General features: G+C 38.6%; 1 protein-coding gene across 1 annotated transcript in view; it reads left to right on the forward strand.

Moving 5' to 3' along the window:
- Positions 1 to 2,232: 2,232 nt before the first annotated feature.
- The window catches only part of LOC131163018 (probable methyltransferase PMT28), a 35,568-nt gene continuing 15,924 nt past the window's right edge, over positions 2,233 to 21,876 (forward strand). The window contains exons 1-2 of the mRNA XM_058119706.1: positions 2,233 to 3,866; positions 3,966 to 4,115. Coding sequence (XP_057975689.1) covers positions 2,994 to 3,866; positions 3,966 to 4,115 — 1,023 coding nt within the window. The 5' untranslated portion in view covers positions 2,233 to 2,993. The remainder of the gene's footprint in view (positions 3,867 to 3,965; positions 4,116 to 21,876) is intronic.

The following is a 21,876-nucleotide window of genomic DNA, read 5'->3' on the forward strand; positions in this document are numbered from 1 at the left end:
TTACATGAATAAGGGCATGTAATGTTTTTATTCATTTTTAAAATATTAAATATAAATGAAAATAATTTCTTGATGACAGTGACTTAGGGATGTTTATGGACTAGTTTATATATATTGTATTTTTTATGATGTCTAATATCGTAAGCTTATCGACAAATTTCAGTTTTATTTTGGACACATCAAAAATAAGAATTTAATTACTACTTTAACTTCAACAAGTACTTGCAATTAAAGTAAGATAAGTTTCGATTGTTTCAAATATGTATTTGTATTTATCATGTTTATTTACTTACTAGCTAATTAAGATATTAAGGACAAACATTTTAAAAGTAATTAATTACTCGAGATAAATAAGGGATGTTACGTACACATCTCGTGTTTTCATTGATTAGTTTGGTGAAATATTTTTTTGTGTATGTAATTTTTAGTGTTTGATATTATGAGCTCGTGGTACCGTATTGATATTTAAAAATTAGTAACTTCATTTAAGCGAATTGTCTTATTTAACGTAACCAATCCTTTTACATTTCAACATAATGTATGATAATATTGAAATATATACCCCTTTTATTTGCATATATGCATGTCAAAAGAATAAATTTCTTTTTCGATTTGAAAAATTTTGATCTCCTTGAAAATAAAAAGTAGTATCTACAAATGTTGGGCATAGTTTGGTTAACTGAACAATGCCCTCGAACCGTTAACCGAACCAATATTTCGATTCTCTACAAAATGCGAATTGAAATCAGTTCGCTTAAAATGGTAATTGAAATTCTGTTGATAGATTTTTAAATTAATTTCCATGGTTAATTGAACCGAACTGTTAAGTATAATTTGAAAATTCAAAGACACTACAAATAATATTTTTTCTTTGATAATAATGAATATGTAAATTTAAAATATTCAAGATAAATTTTGAAGCATGAATATTACATCAATATACTTTTTTTAATTTAAAATATTCAAGATTAAATTATTAAAAATTTACATGATATTATACATAATATGCATTATATATATATTTATAGTATATCGGTTTGGTTTGGTTAATTGTGATTATTGAATGGGCCAAATAAAAACCAAACTAATAAATGAAAAAAATTAAAATTTTGTGACCAAAAATGAACCAAAGAAATGGTTAACCAATTTTTTGATTTGGTTTGGTTTGATGTTGCGGTTCGATTTTTTATTATGAAACATAGAATCTTAAGTAATATCAATTAAGCAAATAATAAATAAATTTTATAAGCTAAAATAGTCAAAACTACTCAAGTGACACAATTGAAATTAAACATTGAATTTCTAAAGATAGTAATAATAAACCTGGAAATGGAAAAAAAAATTTATTTTCAAGAACTAAACAGGCCCTAAGTGTAGAGTAATACCAAGTTCTACAGATCATTATGCAAACTAAGTATATACACATACTAACAGAGACACAAACATACATGGCATGGGTAACTGATTTGTGAAGAAAACTTAGGTTTATAAATATAGATATATTCATGGATCTTATGATACTTCATTGCTTTCACTAAAATTGCACGTTAATGAAATTGTTAATTGAAAAAACTAACCTTCCTTTAGATGCAGCAATGAACCCAAATAGTCGGAACGAAAATATGAAACGAAACCAACTCAAAACAGAAAATAAATCTCAGTTAGTAAAATAATATATTCACGTTTTTTCTAAATAAAAAAAAACCTACCCCATCTTCGGCTCTTAAATAGCCTTGCCTTCGTCCGAACGGTCACCTGCCACCTTGAATGGTAACCTGCCACCTCGAACGGTCCTCTCTACAAGCTCAGCTCGAACGGTCCTCTACAACCTTTTCTCCTCTGCGATATAGTCTTCTGAGAGAGCTTGGGAAGGATTTGAGCAGACGAAGCAAATCTCGCAGGACTATCCTACGAGATTTACCATGTGTCACCACGCGGATGGATTTCAGGCGCAAATCTCACAGCTTGATTCTGCGAGATTTTTGCCACGCGTCACGTTCCAATTTGATGCTCTCTTTAAATCTCGTAGTTCCAAGCTGTGAGATTTGGTCCAATGTCGCCGCACGTCACTTGCCTGCTATATCTCTTGTTGCCACGCATCGAAGGTAGAACAGTCCATGAGTTTAAATCTCGTTCGTGAGCATTATTTTGGGTAAAATTTTTCCAATGAGAGTGTTATTTTATATTTTATTTTTTTTTAATAATAAAACGGGAAAAAACTCAGTTTCATGCACCAAATATGGAATCACCCGTAAAATTATGAGCTTTCCTCCTCTCTCGATCCGCGATCGCGTTGCGCATGGCAATGGAGCCTGAGAAATAGTCTCCGACGTAGAATCTCCGCTTACTCTTCCAAGTTCTAACTTCTAACACAACAAAAATACCACATCCACTGCCCACTGGCCACTGACCGCTATCCCGACGATAGTATTCTCCAACAATTTCCTCAATTGTTCTTAACCCCTCCTCTCTCCGAGTTTCCCTCTCTCCTGTCTTCGTTTCTGTGATTCTGTCTTAAATTTTTTTATTTTTTTTTAATCTGTTGTCGTTCCTATTTTGTTTCATCAACTTTTTTTGTTTTTTTGTTTTCTGATATTATACTCGTTAGAAGAGAGTGGTATTTGGTAGAGGCACAGTACTAAACAAACCCACCTGCCGCAGCTCAACTTCTGCAGCTTTACTAATCTGGGTACTCGAAATCTCCTAATTTTTAAAGGATAATCTTGATTTTAAGCCCGTTGATGATTTACCGAAAAGGGTTTCTCGCCACTTTTAGTTCTTTTGATTGCAAATCTCGACGGATCTCGTCTTCATTTGCTCTGTGCCTCTGTTGCTCGAATTCTTGCGTCCTACTAAATTTCTTCCCTGACTTCGCATTACATTATTTTTTATAATTTATTAAAAAGAAATTCTGGATCTCTCGTCTCGTTGTAGAGATTCTTGATTGATGTTTTGAGTTTAAAACCTAAAAAGCAAAATTATTGGGGTTTAAAATGGCTGTAGCTCGGTTTGGTCGTCAGGCAAAGCGCCCATGTGGGTTCTGCGCAAAGATGACGGCAGTGGCCATCTTGGGTCTCTGTTTTATCTTCATATGGTCAATGTTTTCTTTTCCTTCTACTTCCGTGACTTCTCAAAGGAGTAGCTTTGGCGACATAGCCGAACCCACATCGGCAAACACAAAGGTCAGATTTTATGGGGTTCACTCAAAGAAAGAGGAACCAGAACAACATCGAAGAGACAGAGAAAAAAAGAAGGTGAAATCTGAATCCGTTCAAGGTAAGGAAGAGATAAAGGTCAACGGGTCTGTGTCTTTGTCTGTGAACGGGCATAGTTATGGAGAAGAAAGTGAGAAGAAAGAAGCCAATGAGGTAAAAGAGGGAGATAAATTAAACTTGCCTCAGGGAGAAGGAAGAACGAATCATGGGCAAGAGGGATCTGGGAGTGAGGTGTTGCAGAAGGAAAAAAAAGAGGAAGGAGAGGTAGATGGTAAGGAAGGGGAGCCGGATGGTGAAGGAGAAGGAAGTGGAGAGGTGGAAGGAGATGATGATTTAGTTTTTTCTGTGGATCAGGAATTTTCAGAGAAGGTGGAAGATGAGAGTGGTGGATCAAAAAGTGCTAGGAAGAATAAGAAGAAAAAAAAATTAGGTCCACTATTTGATCCAAAAGCACATTACACTTGGAAATTGTGCAGCACAAGAAGCAAGCACAATTACATTCCTTGTATTGACATTGAAGGTGCCACTGTGAAGTTACAGCGGTATAGACATAGGGAAAGAAGCTGCCCAAGAGCGCCTCCAATGTGTATAGTTCCTCTTCCTCGCGATGGATACAGGTCTCCGGTTCGCTGGCCTGATAGCAAAATGAAGGTATGTGAGGGGATGAATTTGTGCCTTCTTTTAAAATTCAGCATGGATAGAGGTAGGTATCTGAATTTTCTATTCTGCCCACATTTTTCATTGTTACAGATATTGTATAAGAATGTGGCGCATCCAAAACTTGCTGCATTTGTTAAGACACATAATTGGGTGATGGAGTCTGGAGAATATCTTACATTTCCCCAGAATCAATCTGAATTCAAGGGTGGCATTCTTCACTACGTTGAATCTATTGAAGAGGTGAGATTCATTTCTTCAAAGTGGTATATCATGCTTTATGCTTCAGTCTGCTACATTCAATATGAAACTATGATGTTAATAAGAAAAGTGAGCATTATGTGGACAAACTATTATCCTCTATGAAATATAATTCTTATAATCCAATTTATATCAGTGTCAGAATACTGGCTGCTTTGTGCTTTTTGTTTTCTGGAATCTTTCACCATTATGCAAAGCAAGAAATGGAAGCTGAGTCATTAATTTTTCCTCCAAAAGGCCAAAGCGGCATCTTCCTTAAAGAAGTACCCTTCATCTCTTTATATTTTATAATGAATTAATGGGTTCAAAGGATTCCCAATAATAACTGAAACGAATCATAATCAGTTACAGTTTGTCCCAGTACTACGTATTGTAAGATTGCTAGTCCCTGAGGTCTTCCCCATTTAATTTACAAAGTTAGGTGTTTTGGTAAAACTATTCACCAAAACTATGTTGCGTTTAAACTTCGTGTCAAACTGAACGTGGTGGGCCACAGGCACCAATTCATATTTTGCGAACACAATATGAGCCGGACTACATAGTCAACCTCTCTCTCTCTCTCTCTCTCATATAAAAAAAACATGCGAATAGCAGGAAGCTGATGAAGGACTAAAGTGAGGGGAGACAAGTTAATCTTGTATGTTGAAAATGCAGTTACATCTCCATGTTTTGCCAGGCATGGTCAACTGGGAATTGGACTGTGTTGGCAAGGGATGTGAGATAATCCATATAACTTAGGCTTGATGTCGAGCGGAGCAGAGATGGTCCTGCAGCCTTGTATTTTCAAATTTTAAAACTCAACATTGCTTGGATGACTTCAGATTATACCTCTTTGGATTTTGCCTGAAATTCTGTTGTTGCATCTAGTAAAGGATGGATCATGTTTTTGTTTTATCATGAGAAGGATGAGGGCTTGAGGAAATAATTGCTTTTGTTAATGGTTATTTAGTCATTTATTATTATTATTATTATGTGTTAAAGTTTTGTTATTAATAAGTGTGAGTTAGTAAGGGTATTATGGTCATTCCCATTGTACTTGACATATATTATAAATGGAGGGAGAGACCTATCATTGTGTTTAGGTCTTCCATTTCACCCAATTATTCAACATGGTATCAAAGCCAGGTTCTGAGACCTAAACCCTAATTGTCACAGCCACCATCAAATGGAAGCCCAAAACCCTAAATCTGCTGCATGTCACCATTGTAGAAGAATTTCCAGCAACACTATGGCCCTAAAAAAAGGCCAGCAGCTGCCGGAATCCATAGAAGTTGCAGGAAAATTCCTGGGCGACACTGCCAGTTCAGGAACACAAGATCTGCAGTAGATTTTGCAAAATCAACACTGTAGTCACCCACAGACACTGCCGATCTGCCCCCTACTGAAATCTCATTTCTAGCAACTTCCCCACGCACCGGTCGAAGGCTGCCAGGGCCGACCTCATGTGCCGCCACGTGAAGCAAATTTTAGGCATGTTTCTGACTTGAATTCTTCTAGCAGGGCTTGAATCCCTCTATGAACACATTATTGAAGTTTTTGGTTATGTTTTTTGTTCAAAGATCTTACCTCTTTTTGTTGCTCATTTACAACATCTGAGAAATGGTTGTTTGGTGCTTATTGAAGTTGTTTGTCAATGTTTATTAAGTTTACTGAGCTTGAAAGTGGTATTTGCTGTGTTTTTTGATTGGTACATTGTGGGCTTGTGGTTTGCATAAGTTGTCGAAGGTTGTTTATGTTGGGATCGAGTTGGTGAATTTGAAAAAACATGGTGCCCGCTGTGTGTTTTGATTTTCTGCTCTATTGAGATTGTTTTTGTGATGAGATGGAGTTCTCAAACCCCAAAGGTGCGTCTCCCTTGTCAGTTACTTGTTTGAGTGAACAGCATACTATAGCTGTTTCAGACGAAGATTATTTAAAGTTCCTGCAGTATCAGGCATCCCAACAAGTATCTCATCACATTGCATCTTTTGCTCAGAAAAGTAATCATATCATCTGCATGTCATCCGGTATCTCTCCCACTAGTCCCTGGGTTATTGACTCTGCTGCTATTGACCATATGATAGATGTCACCAACTTCTTTTCTACTCTTCAGTATTCTACAAATCTACCTTGAGTTACCCTTGCTGATGGGTCCATTACTGCTGCTAAGGGAATAGGAACAGTAAATCCTACTCCCTCCATCCCTCTTTCTTGTGTTCTTTACATTCCTAAGTCTTCCTTTAATCTTATGTCTTTTTGTCAAATTACGAAGTCTCTAAATTGCTCTGTAACCTTCTTTCCTAGTTCTGTTTTATTCAGGATCTGAAGACGAGGAAGACGATTGATACAGGACATGAGGCTGAAGGACTTTACTACTTTGAGTCGCTCTCTTCTCCTATTGCTTGTAGTGTTGCTGTCACACTACATCAAATCCATTGCCACCTTGGTCATATATCATTGGACAAGTTAAAATAACTAGTTCCTGCTTTGAGTTTTGTGTCTACCTTAGATTGCGAGTCTGGTTAATTAGGAAAGCATCATTGTGTTCCCTTTGCCTCTCGAGCCAATAAAAGAGTTGTTAGCCATTTTATGTTTGTCCATTCCGATATTTGGGGTCCTAGTCGTGTCACGTCAAAGTTGGGGTTCTGATACTTTGTCACTTTTGTCGATGACTATTCCTAAATGATTTGGTTATATTTGATGAAAGATCACTTTGAGTTGTTTAATATCTTTTGTGCCTTTTGTTCTCAAAATTAGAATTCAGTTTGATATGCCTCTGGCACAAGGTTTGAAATTGCGGTTGTGGGTAACATCGCGTAACGGTCGCGGGACTTGCGAGATGCGGGTGTTACGTAATAGGAAGTGGGCGTAATGGTTGTGAATTTGTTTCATGCATGCACAACCATGCCAAAATTGAAGAATAAGCATGAAATTCATTAGGTAATGATTTTTAATGAATTTTGATTGTTTTTATTCAACCTACAAATGCTTTTTAATAGGCATTATGATTTTTATATTAATTTTAGTGTGTTGTTTACCAAAAAAAAAAAGAATTCATTTTTAATAGTTTGCACTACTTTAATGGATAAACAATGTAGAAATGTAATTAAAATGAAGAATCAATTAATTAGAGACATAAAATTACTAAAAATGAGTCAATACTCAATATACAAATACATGAATTTGAAAAATGATTGGTATTAATAGTCAAATACATGAATACAATATTACAATATAGCACATGATGGACTTCATAATCTGCATCTCTATTTTGAGTTTGGGTTTGGGAATTATCTCCCCACCATTGTGGAAATACATAGCTGAATATACCCATGTTCATGTTATTTTGTTGTTGCTCCTGAAAATCTACTAGTGGTGAAAATCCAACTGATATAGGAGGTGCATAATCTCCTCCTTGACCATATCCTAAATAATATCCATAAGTTGGGGCTGGGGCTAGGGCTGGCTCTGGGTAGCGTCTAGAAGAAGACTCACTAGATCTTGACCCACTAGGATAAGGATAAGATGCATAATATGGATCATAGTGTTGAGGTGGTGGATATGCTTGATGAGAATCATATGATTGGGATGATGAATCATCTAAACCAAAGTTTTCAAAACTATGAACCAAACCATATGAATCTTCAGCAGAATCATGATCTCGGTGTTGGGGACTTCTTTTAGTTTGTGCACCATGACTCCCACTAGGGCCACCACTAGTAGCACTCCCCCTCCTGGGTTATGAAGATTGGTACTCTGGAGGAATGCCTAAGTCATAATTTTTGGGTATATCATGTAGTTCATAACGACTAGGAGGATATGTATCCTGTACAAATGATCTCCTTGTGTCATATTCGTAATCATATTCTGTATCGCCACTCTCACCACCATCACCCCCAGCCCCAGTAGCACCACTACCACCATCATCATCGCTTGGTGGGCTCAAACCAAGATTATCATCACTTTGTGTACGTTCAAGACTTGAACTTGAATCATACACGTTTATTGGTGGTTGATCACCTCCTTCTGTAGTACCACCAACCTCTTCATCTAATCAATTTGAGTTGTCTTGACCGTCGAGTAATGGTGCCTGTCTCTCCTCTAACCATGGACACAAATTATTAGCTTCTTTGAAAATATAGTCCAAATTGATAGGGTTGAAACTATCTTCGATGTCCTATTGGCTTTTTCTCATTGTATGTCCTAACTTTAACCTCATGTTGTAATGCATGAAAACAAGTTTTTGTAGTCTTATGTACTTTAGTCTTTTTCTTGTTTTCGTATGGATGAGGCTAAAGGTGCTCCAATTATGCTCATAGTTCGAAGCTGATGTGGTCTGGTTAAGAACTCTGATTGTTATTTTTTGTAGCTTAGGAGCACACATGCCATAATGAGTCCACCATTCAGCTGCATAAATAATTGAAGAAAAACATATGTCAATATAGGGTATTTTTGAAAAGTCAAATTTGAACATAAAAATGACAAAATAGTTCCATTCATCCATTATTTAGTTACATTTACCAGGATTTGTTTGTTTCACTACTCTTTGAGCCAACGAGGTTCCAAATGTCTCCTACCTATCTCAATATAATAACAACTATTAATTAATTAATTAATTAGATAAATATTATAGAATGTATTACAGAATACTAAAATAATTCATTATTCAATAGAACCAATACTTACTTGATTAATAGCCCAAATTTGAGTGTCTATATTGGGTACCAGCTTGGTTATCACTTTTTTAATCTCATCCATAACTTCTCTAGCAACTTCAGGAGAGGGTGGGTGAAAACAAAATATAATTTCTGTATTTCTTGAATGAATTTGTACAACCCAATTTACAATATATAATACAATCGGAAATTCTAACTATGGAAACAATTTCCTAACAGAATCACCCTTAACAATATACAATCTTCTATATTTACACACTTTCCTAATTTACTCAAGATACATGAAGATACTTGGGATTTCTCCACTCCCCCTCAAGTTGGATCATAGATATTAATCATATCCAACTTGCCAATGAAGTCATCGAAGCTCTGTCGGGCTAACCCTTTAGTAAAGATGTTTGCAGTTTGTTCCTCAATAGGTACATAAGTCATACAGATGGTTCCTTCTTCAACCTTCTCTTTGATAAAATGTCGGTCCACCTCTACATGCTTAGTCCTGTCATGTTAAACTGGATTGAGAGAGACACTGATGGCTGCTTTGTTGTCACAATAGAGTTTGATAGGGAATTTCACTAGGATTTGTAATTCTTCCAAGAGTTTTCGTAACCACAGTCCTTCACATATCCCTTGTGCAACTGCCCTAAATTCAGCTTCAGCAGTGCTTCAAGCCACTACATTTTGTTTTTTGCTCCTCCAAGTTACCAAATTTTCCCATACAAAAGTGCAATATCCTGTAGTAGACCTTCTATCTTCCGTTGATCATCCCCAATCTGCATCTGTGAAGATTTCTACTTCCCTGCTTTCACATTTCTTGAAGAAGAGTCCTTTACCCGGAGAACCCTTGAGATACCTGAGGATCTTATACACAACATCTAGGTGAGTCTTTTTCGGTGAATTCATGTGTTGACTTACCACACTTACCGCAAATGCAATGTCGGGCCTGGTATGCGATAGTAAATTAGTTTACCAACCAATCTCTGATACCTTTCCTTTTCAACTATTATTCCGCAGTCTTCAACCCTTTTTATGGCTTCAATCGGGGTTTCACTAGGTTTGCATCCAAGCATGCTAGTTTCGATTAGGAGATCAAGTATATACTTTCGCTGAGAGACACTGATACCCTTCTTTGATCTAGCAATTTCCATTCCCAAGAAGTATCGCATTTGTCCCATGTCTTTAACTTCAAACTCAGCAGCTAAGACTTTCTTTAATCTTTCCATCTCCACTGTATCATCTCCAGTTAGGATTATATCATTAACATACACTATCAGAATTGTTTTCTTACCACTTTTAGACTATTGGAAGAACATAGTGTGATCTGATTGCCCTTGTTGATATCCCTGATTCTTTATTACTTTCGCAAATCTGTTAAACCATGCTTTGGGAGATTGCTTGAGTCCATACGAGGACTTCTTGAGTTTACATACTTTGTTTTCTTCACCTCTCTTAATGAAACCTGATGGTATAGTCATGTAAACTTCTTCTTCTAACTCGCCATTTAGAAAAGTATTCTTAATGTCGAGTTGCTGTAGTGGCCAATCTAAGTTAGTTGCCGAGGACAGAAGGACCCGAATTGTGTTCAATTTCGCCACTGGTGCAAATGTCTCCGTCTAGTCAATGCCATAGATCTGTGTAAACCCTTTTGCAACAAGTTTGACTTTATATCTTTCAACTGTCTCATCAGCTTTATATTTCACTGTGAAGACCCATTTGCAGCCTACTGACTTCTTTCCTTTCGGCAAATTCATAACGTCCCAAGTTCCATTTTTTTTCAGAGCCCACATTTCTTCCATGACAGCTTCCCTCCATTCAGGGATTTCCAGGGCTTCTTGAATATTCTTTGGAATTTTTATCCTGTCCAGGTTAGAGGTAAAAGCACGATACCCTGTACACAGGGTTTTATAAGACATGTATTTTGACCAGGGATATAGAGTACATGACCTGGTTTGTTTTCTGACTGCAATAGGTAAATTGATGTCATCAGTTGCAGACTTATCAGAAGAAAGCTCATGGCCATTTATTGCCTGACCGGGATTGGGCGTGGACTCATGGTTGCTTAGAGCTATCACCGGTTCCAACTCTTTTGGTGCCTCAGGTATGAGATTGTCCCTGTTCTTTGTTTTTGACTTTCTTGAGTAAACAAGTGTTTCCTTATTAATTTGTTTTTTTGCATCTCCCCTTGAGTTTAAGTGATCATCTGCATATGACAGGTCAAGAAATGATGCAATGGGAGACACAGTAGATGGCACAGATTTAGTAGTATGGAAACCAAAGAACCGATCTTCACTCCACTTCTCCCCCTGAAGAGAGGGCTTTTGGAAATAAGGAGTGGTTTCAAAGAACGTGACATCAAGGCTAACAAACATTTGTTTTGAGACAGGATCATAACATTTGTAGCCTTTTTGAGTAAAAGAGTAACCAATAAAGACACATTTAATGGCACAAGGTTCCAATTTATCCCGATTGTGAGCATGAATATGAACAAAGGCAGTACATCCAAAGATTTTCAGTGAGAGGTTGGAGTGGAGTCGAGAGTTGGGGAAATATTCGTGGAATTTCTGGAGAGGAGTGGCAAAAGAAAGAACTCGACTCGACATTCGATTAATGAGATGTGTAGTTGTTAAAATGGCATCACCCCAAAAATAGTTTTTCATGTTTGTAGTGAACATTAACGCCCGAGCTACTTCAAGTATATGTCTGTTTTTCCGTTCAACAACCCCATTTTGTTGAGGGGTATCCACATATGAACTTTGATGTGCAATTCCATTTTCTTAAAGATAATGTCCCAAGATAGTGTTGAAATATTCCGTACCATTATCAGTACGTAAAATTTGGATGTGAGTGTGGAATTGTGTTTGAATCATTGAGTGGAAATTGACGAAAATAGAATGGACTTCAATTTTATCGTTCAACAAGTAAACAAATACAAGTATGATCATCAATAAAAGTAACAAACCATTTTGTATGAGTGCGATTAAGAGAGCGTGAAGACCCCCATAAATCACTGTGAATTATAGTAAATGGGCGGGATGGTTTGTATGTGGACTTTGGGAAGGAATTACGCTAGTATTTTGCAAGCTCACAAATTTCACATTGAAAATCAGAAGACGTTTTATTAGAACAAATGGAAGGAAATAAACGTCTTAAATATTGAAAATTTGGATGACCCATCCTAAAATGCCATAACAAAATTTCACTATTTCTAGAAATAGATGCAGAATCACAAATTGCAGTCTTACATTGTTCACTCGTATTTGCCTCCTTAAAGTAGTAGAGTCCCTCACACGCCTTAGCACGGCCAATCGTCTTCGCCGATGATAGGTCCTGGAAAACACAGTGAGATGAAACAAATTTAGCAGAGGAATTGGAATCTTTTGTCAACTGGCTAATGGATAACAAATTGCAAGACAACTTACGGACATGTAGGACAAATTTTAAAGTTATAGAATCAGATATTCGAATACTTCCTTTGCCTGCAACAGATGAGAGAGATCCAGTTGCAATTTTTTAACTCTCAAATTTCCAACACATGGTGAATAAGATGAGAACAAATGATAAGAATCAGTCATATGATCAGAGGCACCCGAGTCAATTATCCATGGTGATTTATAATGGGATGTAGTGTTCAGGGCTGACAAAATAATACCTCGGTGGGCTAAAGAACCAGTGGAAGACTGACCCGATGTTTGAATGGAGGAGAACATTTTATATAGCTGGTCCAACTGCTCTGGATTGAATACACCACTGGTAGTGGTATTGTTATTTTTCTTGCCTTGTGACTTCTTAGCTGAATTATCAGTAGTTGCCTGATAGCCATGATTTTTTTGATTTTGCCTTGGCTTCCAATCTACAGGCTTTTCATGAATTTCCCAGCAGGTATCTTTTGAATGACCTGGCTTGCAATAGTGCTCGCGCCATAATCTCCCTTTATGTGGCTTTTGCCCATACCCCGTAGGGCCTTTTGAAATTAGGGCCAAAACTTCATGCCCATTTGGTTTTGGGTTTAGGGCTGATATTTCAGGCCCAATATGGTCCATAGGTGTCTTCAACATCACTTTTCATCTGCTCTCCTCATGCCTCACCTCTGCGAATGCTTCTCGGGTCGATGGAAGGGGTCATCGGCCAAGTATCCTTCCTTGCACATCATCCAGTTCACGGTTGAGGTCAACCAAGAACTCGAAGACCGTTTCGTTCTTGAGTCGTTTCTTGTAGCGGGTGCTGTCGCCGGAGCACTCCCACTCCTCCTCGATGCTCAGGTCAAGCTCCTGCCAAAGGTGTGTTATCTCCATGAAATGCTTGGTGACATCTCTCTCACCTCGCCTCATCTGCCACAATTGAGTCTTTATCTCGAAGATCTGAAAGTAACTCTCGACATCGGAGTACGTTTCACGAACAGCATCCCAGACGTCCTTCGCTGTTGGTAAGAACAGATAGATCTTTCCGATTGAAGGCTTCATCGAGTTTACGAGCCACGCGGTTACCATGGAATTTTCGAACTTCCATTTTTGCAGGGCTGCAACATCGGTTGATGGACTGAGCCCACTCACGAAAATTTTTTTGGTTCAATTTCTCCACCGAGAGTGGAAAGGCTGAGTTGTCTAACCCATTTGAACCCATGATGGATGTGGCTTTAGAGTCGCCGTCGAGATTTTCAGAGGAACTCGACCCTCTGCTGTTGACGATGCTGTCGACCATTGTTAGCTAAGGTTTAGTAACCCTAGCTCCGATTCCATGAAAATAGAATATAATTTTCGTATTTCTTGAATGAATTTGTATAGCCCAATTTACAATATATAATACAATCGGAAGTTCTAACTATGGAAGCAATCTCCTAACATAATCACCCTCAACAATATACAATCTTCTATATTTACACACTTTCCTAATTTACTCTAGATACATGAAGATACTCGAGATTTCTACAGTGGGGCACCATAAAGAAATTGGGGATTCAAAAAATATCCTAAAATTAAATTTAAAAACATGCTAATCAATTATAGTGTTTTAATGTACTATGCATAATTTAAAAGTTGAAATAAAAAAAAATTATATTTTATTTACACTTACCAATTGTGTGCAAGTCTTGGTGCAATTGAAAACTCCACTGGTTATCATTACTTTTCCAATAATCTTTGTAGAATCGACAATCTTTCTGAATGACCCACTTCGCCCTATCAATTGCCTCGTATATGAAACCCATGGTTGGTTTTTCATCACCATAAACCAATTTAAAAACCTTCACTCCTGTACTTTAATTATATCGGACACCTTTTGCCAAAATTCTTTTCCGAAGATAATATTCTTCGCATCATATGCTGGGCCTGATTTTGCCATTCCAAACCTTGAGTTTTTCCAAGCATCAAATGTGAATGTTTCCCTCATTGCTTGTTTATGCCTAACAATGGTCTCCAAGACAATAAAGTTGGTGGTAAATAGAGTGATGGCACAACGAAGCAATTCTCTATTATTTGTGAAATTTTTCATGAAATTCACTGTTCATGTGTGGTTATAAATAAAAGAGGTTATTATTTTGGCATCATCTAATACCTTCTTCACATTACTTTTCTTACCAATATCTTAAAGAATAAGATCTATGCAATGAGCTGCATATGATGTACAGTAGAGATTGAGCCTCTTTTGCATTAATAATTTCCCTCCCACCTTCATTGTAGCTTCATTACAGTCACTACTTGGACAACATTTTCCTCTTCAATTTTTATAACCACCTTGTCCATTAATCTGAAATAAAATTATAGATTTGGTAATTACTATTACATAATTAAAAATATACTAGTCATCAAGTGATTTAAGTCAATCAAAATGAAAAAATTACTTAAAATAATATTCAGTTGTTTGACTCAAGACATCAGAGGCATCAATTGACTTGTGGAAAATAATGCCTCTATTGTAATAAATTAAAAAGTTTATTATGTGTTTTCTTGTGGGCCCTGACCAACCATTACACATAATGGTTATGCCTCTCTCCTTCCAAATGCCAACAAAAGAAGATATATAATTTTTCATTTCCTGATATTCTTGTTCCAAATATATTTCAGAGACCTCATAGAGTGATGGGCCCTTCACCCCTGTTCCAACCTCTATAGCAACATCAAGCATCGACTGCATAAATGGAGAGTCAACTATATTCGCTGGAATTTGATTGTAAATTATGAATTTTTCCACTACTTTTCCTAATTTACTCCTTAAACCTTTTAGAATTTTGGCATTTATTTTTGGTTGCTTGGCACTCCTACTTCTTTCTAGAGTAGGATCCATCGCCCTTAATCTAGCTTAGGGGCATCAAGGTTTATCCGTTGTCATCCATTACTTCAAGTTTCTCGAATACTTTGTGACCGAGCTCTACCAAAACTACCAGCTCTGCAACTACTAGAGCCATCGACTTGCTCATAATAATTACCACTTCCACCAGTTCTTGCCCTAAATCTTTGCCTCTCTTCCCATTCGTGTTGTGCTCGTATGTTTTCTTTTCGAGCAAATCTCATTCTTTGCTCATATGAATTTTCTTCATCGCTCAAATTTTCAAAATCTCCTCTAATTTGAGCTTCTAGTTTCTCTTGCATTTTTTTTTTTAATCTTTCTTCTTCTTTGCATATTGTTGTAGATGTTTCATCATTTCTTCTTTAATCTACATTGTTACATTTGGACACGAAGACACCTGACCTTTTTTATGTGCAAAGTGTTGTTTCAATCGTGTAATTCCTCCTTTAATTGTCTTTCCGCATAATTTACATAAGACAACATGTCTACTACCTTCCACTGGAGTAGTAAAATGCCAACCAATGTCTTCACTAGGTAGCTTTTCACTTCCCTTTTTATCACGCAGCATCTTGATGCTTGATTAGATGACTTATACACATAAGTAAAAATAAAAAGTTATCCTTATACAAGAAATTAAGAATAAAATTGTAGTAACTCGACCCAAAAAAAAAAAAAAAGATATTTTGGAGAAGATATTTTGAGATATTTATATATAAATATCTTGGAGGAGATATTTATTTAGATTACTTAAGGGCTAAGTAAAGATTTATTCTATAAATTCTCTTATCCTCTCTCATTCTCTCATTCTCTCATTCTCTCTCTCTCTCTCTCTCTCTCAAGGATTTATTCTATAAATTCTCTTATTCTCTTTCATTCTCTCTCTCTCTCTCTCTCTCTCTCTCTCTCTCTCTCATTTCTCTCTCTCTCTCTCTAAGATCCTTCGCCGTTCGTCATCCGTTTCCAAAAACGGAGGGTACTGCGTGGATCAGAAGAGAAAACTCTACACTTTTAGTGGATCGGATCGTCGTTTCGGAGAGTTTCGGGTTTTCCCAAGAATCGAGGTAGGAATCTGATCCTAATTTTGATTGGATATTTGGATAGCAGTAGAAAACATAGTAAGGTTATGTTCTGTGGTTTTAGGTTTTCGGGATCTTGAGTTGTCGTTTTGGACCGTTTTCGTACGAAGTTTCATTTTGAATATAAGGTAAGGGGAACTTGATTACAACAGCTATTTTGGAAAACTAAACCGCTAAAAACTAGTTTATGTTATTATGTATGATTTAAATGCTTATTTGTGAAATTCTACCGAGTAGAAATGCCGGTTTGACGATTTTACGATTTTTGGTAAAAACGAGGATTTCGACGTATGATCTCCAAATTTTACAAACATCTTTATTTGTGTTTATACTATAGTAGGAGAGACTCGATTCCTTTATTTATTTAGTTAAACTATGTATATTGAATTTCTATCATTTAGCGGGTTTTTGTATTAAACTTGTGTGATATATGTTGAAATGAAAATGAATGTATTTTCTATACTACTGATATAGAATATGGGAATGAAATTTCAATTTGTTATACTGACAATGTGATAAACAGAGGCTGGTGATACACCGAGCCGCATCAGTAAACAAAGAGGGGTAAACCTGAGTGGAAAGACGCCGGTTTGAACCCGCTGGAATTATTTCTATACTATTGATATAGATTATGGGAGATAAAATCATATTTGTATAAATTGAATTTATGATACACAGAACCACAGCTTGAGAGTCCCGGGAGGGTTGAAAAATACTTTCTTTGCAGAGTTGAAATAAACTACTGTTATATGATACGGCACGATATCGTAGCTAGATGTACACGTGCAACCACACGTACTAAACGATGTGGGTACCAAGATGGTCGGCTAGCAGGGTGAAACCATTGGCTGATATTGGGCCAATGGAGGCAGTCGGATCGTATGTAGGTACTCGGCAGTGTCTGCACGAACAGGGCATTGGACGAGTACCAGTGCACAACCCGAGCCACGGGGTAAAACTGGTTATAGGGATATTTTGCTGTTGGTCATCTGATAAATCATTAAATGGTCGAAAGACAGATGTGGGAATTTTGTAATATGAATAATGATATACCTGATGCATTACTGTATTGAAAATATTTGATTTATATTCCAGATGTTGAATGAAAATATGCATGTATGCAGTCACACACTGTTGTAACTCCTTCTTCCTTACTGAGAGGTGTCTCACCCTATCTTACAACCTTTGTTTTCAGGTCCATCCGTGCGTCGGTCCTAGTAGATAAAAGGACTAGGGAGGTTATTTTGGTTAGCTTACGTAAGCATCTAAATTTTTGTACTAAACTTGATGAAAGTCCTTTTTGGAGGGTTGTAATATGACGATTACTCTAAGTCCGAATGTATGTAAATTATGGATGTATTAGTGAACTCTGGTATAAGGCTAGTAGTAATCCCAATGGATGTTTATGTTTTTCCGCGACATTTACATCATGATTATGTATGTTTTACACCTGTATGTCCCTGTTTAGGGCGGGTTGTTTCCATATCTTGAACAGGTATAGGTATTTGATGTATGTGAGTGACACCTGAGTCCGTGTAAAGGGCCGGGTCGTTACAGTTGGTATCAGAGCCCGTAGCCAGTCGGAAGTATGATTTGATTCATACTGCCTGGTTAGGGATATGTGCTAAACTTGCTAGTTGTTACAGTCTAGAATATACCAGAGTATAGGACATGGATATGACCTTGAGTTTTGTTTTGTATACCTGGAGATGAAAACAATTGGCAGACTTCTGTGTTTTTCTGGATCATTCGAAGGGTTCAGAAAATCATGGCAATCTATTGATGGTGTTGTTTCCAAGTGGAAGAGCAGAACTTGAGTTAGAATGATGATGTTAAATTAATGGAGTACCTCGATATTCAGGATGTGGATTTAAGGAACTGAGTCTATAGTATGATAGTGTTAGTTGATGCTTAGGCTATTACCTTCTAATGAATTCTCGTAAATGTTTTCAGGATGGAATCCAGGGATATCACTGCCAATATAGGTGGCAGTAGTAGTGAGGGTGCCGGCCCCGAGGCTGGTAACGACTCTACTAGTGTGTTACGTGAATTCGCACAGCAGCTTATGGCTGAGGTAGTGCGTACGAATAGAGGGCAGGATCGTCCTATGACTGAGTTGGGTTGCTCTATTGAGCAGTTCACCAGATTGAAGCCCTCTGCTTTTGTGGGCGGTACAGATCCAGTTCGTGCTGAGAATTGGATCCAGGAGATCGAGAAGATCTTAGGTGTGTTAAACTGCACTGAAAAGCAGAAAGTCACCTTCGCCACGTTCAAGTTGGCAGGGGAGGCTGAGAGATGGTGGGGGTCGGTAAAGCAGATGGAGGAGCACCGACCGATACCGATAGTGTTGACATGGGCCCGATTCAAAGAGCTCTTCTTTGAACGTTATTTTCCGGCCACAATGAGAAATGCGAAAATGGAGGAATTTATGAATTTGAATCAGGGTTCACTGACAGTGCAGCAGTACGCTGCCAAGTTCCAGGAGCTGTCTCGATTTGCTCCATTCGTGATTCCTGATGAAGCAAAGAAGGCTTGGAAGTTTCAGAGGGGTCTGAGGAGCGAGATCCGTAAGCAGACGGCGATTCTGCAGTTACAAGATTTTGCTACGTTGGTTGATAAAGCCACGGTAGCAGAGGAGTGTTTACTAGAGGATGCAGAGGTTCAGGTTACGAAGAAGAGGCCAGCGCCTCCTAATTATTCATCTGGGGCAGGACAGAGTAAATGGAAGAAAAATAGTGGTGGCACGTCCCAGAATGCCGCAAGTGTTCCACATTGCTCTTTATGTGGTAAGAAACACCAGGGGCAGTGTTGGTTGTCTACGGGAGCCTGTATGCGGTGTGGTAGACAAGGACATCAGATGAGAGACTGTCCGAGGCAGAGGAATGATGGAGTCACACAGAAGCAATACAGAGGGAATGCTCCGACACAGCGTGGCGGTCAGCAGGGGGGTACTGCCCAGGCTAGGGTATATTCTCTGACTCCTGGTGATGCTGAGAACGCTGGTGACGTGGTCACAGGTACTATTTATGTGTTTTTTCATGAAGCTATAGTACTTTTTGATTCTGGAGCTACGCATTCTTTTATTTCCCGTAATTTTGTTAAATTATGTGGTTTGGAGGTGCAACTGTTGGATTATGAATTGGTAGTGACTACGCCGTCTGGGTCTGCAATCGGGTGTAGTAAGTTAGTCCATAACTTCCCTGTGGAAATTCAGGGAAGAATACTACCAGTTAACCTAGTGGTCTATGACATGCATGGTTTTGATATCATCCTTGGGATGGACTGGTTGTCGGCCAGTTATGCTAGTATTGATTGCCGCAGGCGAGAGGTGTTGTTTAAACCACCAGGGGAGCAGGAATTCAAATTCCAGGGGTCGTGTGTGCGTTCTACACCACAAATTCTTTCAGCTTTGCAAGCTAGGAGGCTACTCCTAGATGGCTGCCAAGGGTATCTGGCGTTTGTGAAAGATACGCCGGTTGAAAAAAATAAGTTGGAAACAATTGCTGTAGTGTGCGAGTTCCCTGACGTGTTTCCAGAGGACTTGCCAGGGTTACCTCCGGATAGGGAAGTGGAATTCGCGATAGAGCTAGTTCCAGGTACGGCGCCGATATCGAAAGCTCCGTACCGTATGGCTCCAGCTGAATTGAAAGAACTGAAGGAACAACTTCAGGAGCTCCTAGACAAGGGGTACATTCGTCCTAGTATTTCTCCTTGGGGAGCTCCCGTTTTGTTTGTTAAGAAGAAGGATGGGTCGATGAGGATGTGCATCGACTACAGAGAACTGAACAAGGTGACGATAAAGAATAAATATCCGCTACCTCGAATCGATGATCTGTTTGACCAACTTCAAGGCACGCAGATCTACTCTAAGATTGATCTACGATCTGGGTATCACCAGCTGAAGGTGAAAGTGGAAGACATTCCTAAGACGGCATTTCGAACTCGGTATGGCCATTATGAATTTATGGTTATGCCTTTTGGTTTGACTAATGCACCTGCAGCGTTTATGGATTTGATGAACAGGGTCTTTCACGAATATTTAGACCGGTTCGTCGTGGTATTTATCGACGACATCCTAGTGTATTCTAGGAGCGCTGCAGAGCATGAGGGGCATTTGAGGCTTGTCTTGCAAATGCTTAGGAATAAGAAATTGTATGCTAAATTGAAGAAGTGTGAGTTCTGGCTAGAGCAGATTGCGTTTCTTGGTCACGTCGTGTCCAAGGAAGGTGTATCTGTGGACCCGAGTAAGATTGAAGCAGTAGTGAACTGGGCGAGACCGAAGAATGTTCAGGAAGTAAGAAGCTTTTTAGGTCTTGCAGGTTACTACCGTCGTTTTGTAGAAGGGTTCTCCAGTTTAGCAGGTCCTTTGACGCGACTCACGAGGAAGAACGTGAGGTACGTTTGGACTGAGGAATGTGAGTTGAGTTTCCAGGAGCTGAAACGGCGACTGGTTACTGCTCCAATCCTGACCATTCCTTCAGGGGATGGTGGATTCGTTATTTATAGTGACGCCTCTAAGAAGGGTCTTGGTTGTGTTCTAATGCAGCAGAGCAGAGTAATTGCTTACGCTTCTCGGCAACTTAAAGAGTACGAGAAGAACTACCCGACACATGATATGGAATTAGCAGCGGTAGTATTTGCATTAAAAATTTGGAGGCATTACTTGTATGGTGAAAAGTGCGAGATTTTTACTGACCATAAAAGTCTTAAATACTTTTTCACCCAGAAGGAGCTGAACATGAGACAACGCAGGTGGCTAGAGTTGATTAAAGACTACGACTGTGTTATTAGCTATCACCCAGGAAAGGCTAATGTGGTAGCTGATGCTCTGAGTCGGAAGTCTGTTGATGCGTCTGTTTCAGCGATTAGAGTTCAGCACCAAATTTGTATGGACTTGGAAAGGTTGGGCTTGGAAGTGGTAGAAGAAAATCATCAGGCTGTCCTTGCCAGCTTGGTGGTGCAACCGACCTTACAAGAGAGGATCCGTGTAGCGCAAAAAGAGGATCCAAAGTTAGTTGAGGTTATAGAAGGAGTTCGGAATGGTTTAAAGCCGGACTTCAGTATTTCTGGTGATGGGATACTGAGATTCCGCAGCAGGGTTTGCGTTCCGAATGATGCCGTGATTAAACGGGTTATTCTAGAGGAGGCACACCGTTCGCTCTACACTGTACATCCTGGTAGTACGAAAATGTACCGGGATTTGAGGGAATCTTTCTGGTGGTCTAATATGAAAAGAGAGATCGCCCAATTTGTAGAACAGTGCCTGACATGTCAGCAGATTAAAGCAGAACATCAGAAGCCGGCAGGACCACTTCAACCACTCGACGTCCCTGAGTGGAAGTGGGAACATGTCTCAATGGATTTTGTGACGGGTTTACCTGCGGCGATGCATGGGCAGAATGCCATATGGGTTATAGTAGATCGGTTGACAAAGACTGCACACTTCATTCCAATCAGAGTCAGCTACTCTTTGAATAAGCTGGCAGAACTTTATGTACAGGAGGTGGTACGACTCCATGGTGTTCCTATATCTATTGTTTCAGATCGAGATCCGCGTTTTACATCTCGTTTCTGGAAAAGTTTACAAGATGCCTTGGGATCGCGATTGATGTTCAGTACGTCTTTTCACCCACAAACGGATGGACAGTCGGAGAGAACTATTCAAACGTTAGAAGATATGTTGCGGGCTTGTATGCTAGATTTTGGTAATATTTGGATACGATATCTACCGCT

Source organism: Malania oleifera, chromosome 8 (assembly GCF_029873635.1).
Source record: "Malania oleifera isolate guangnan ecotype guangnan chromosome 8, ASM2987363v1, whole genome shotgun sequence".
NCBI lineage: Eukaryota > Viridiplantae > Streptophyta > Magnoliopsida > Santalales > Ximeniaceae > Malania > Malania oleifera.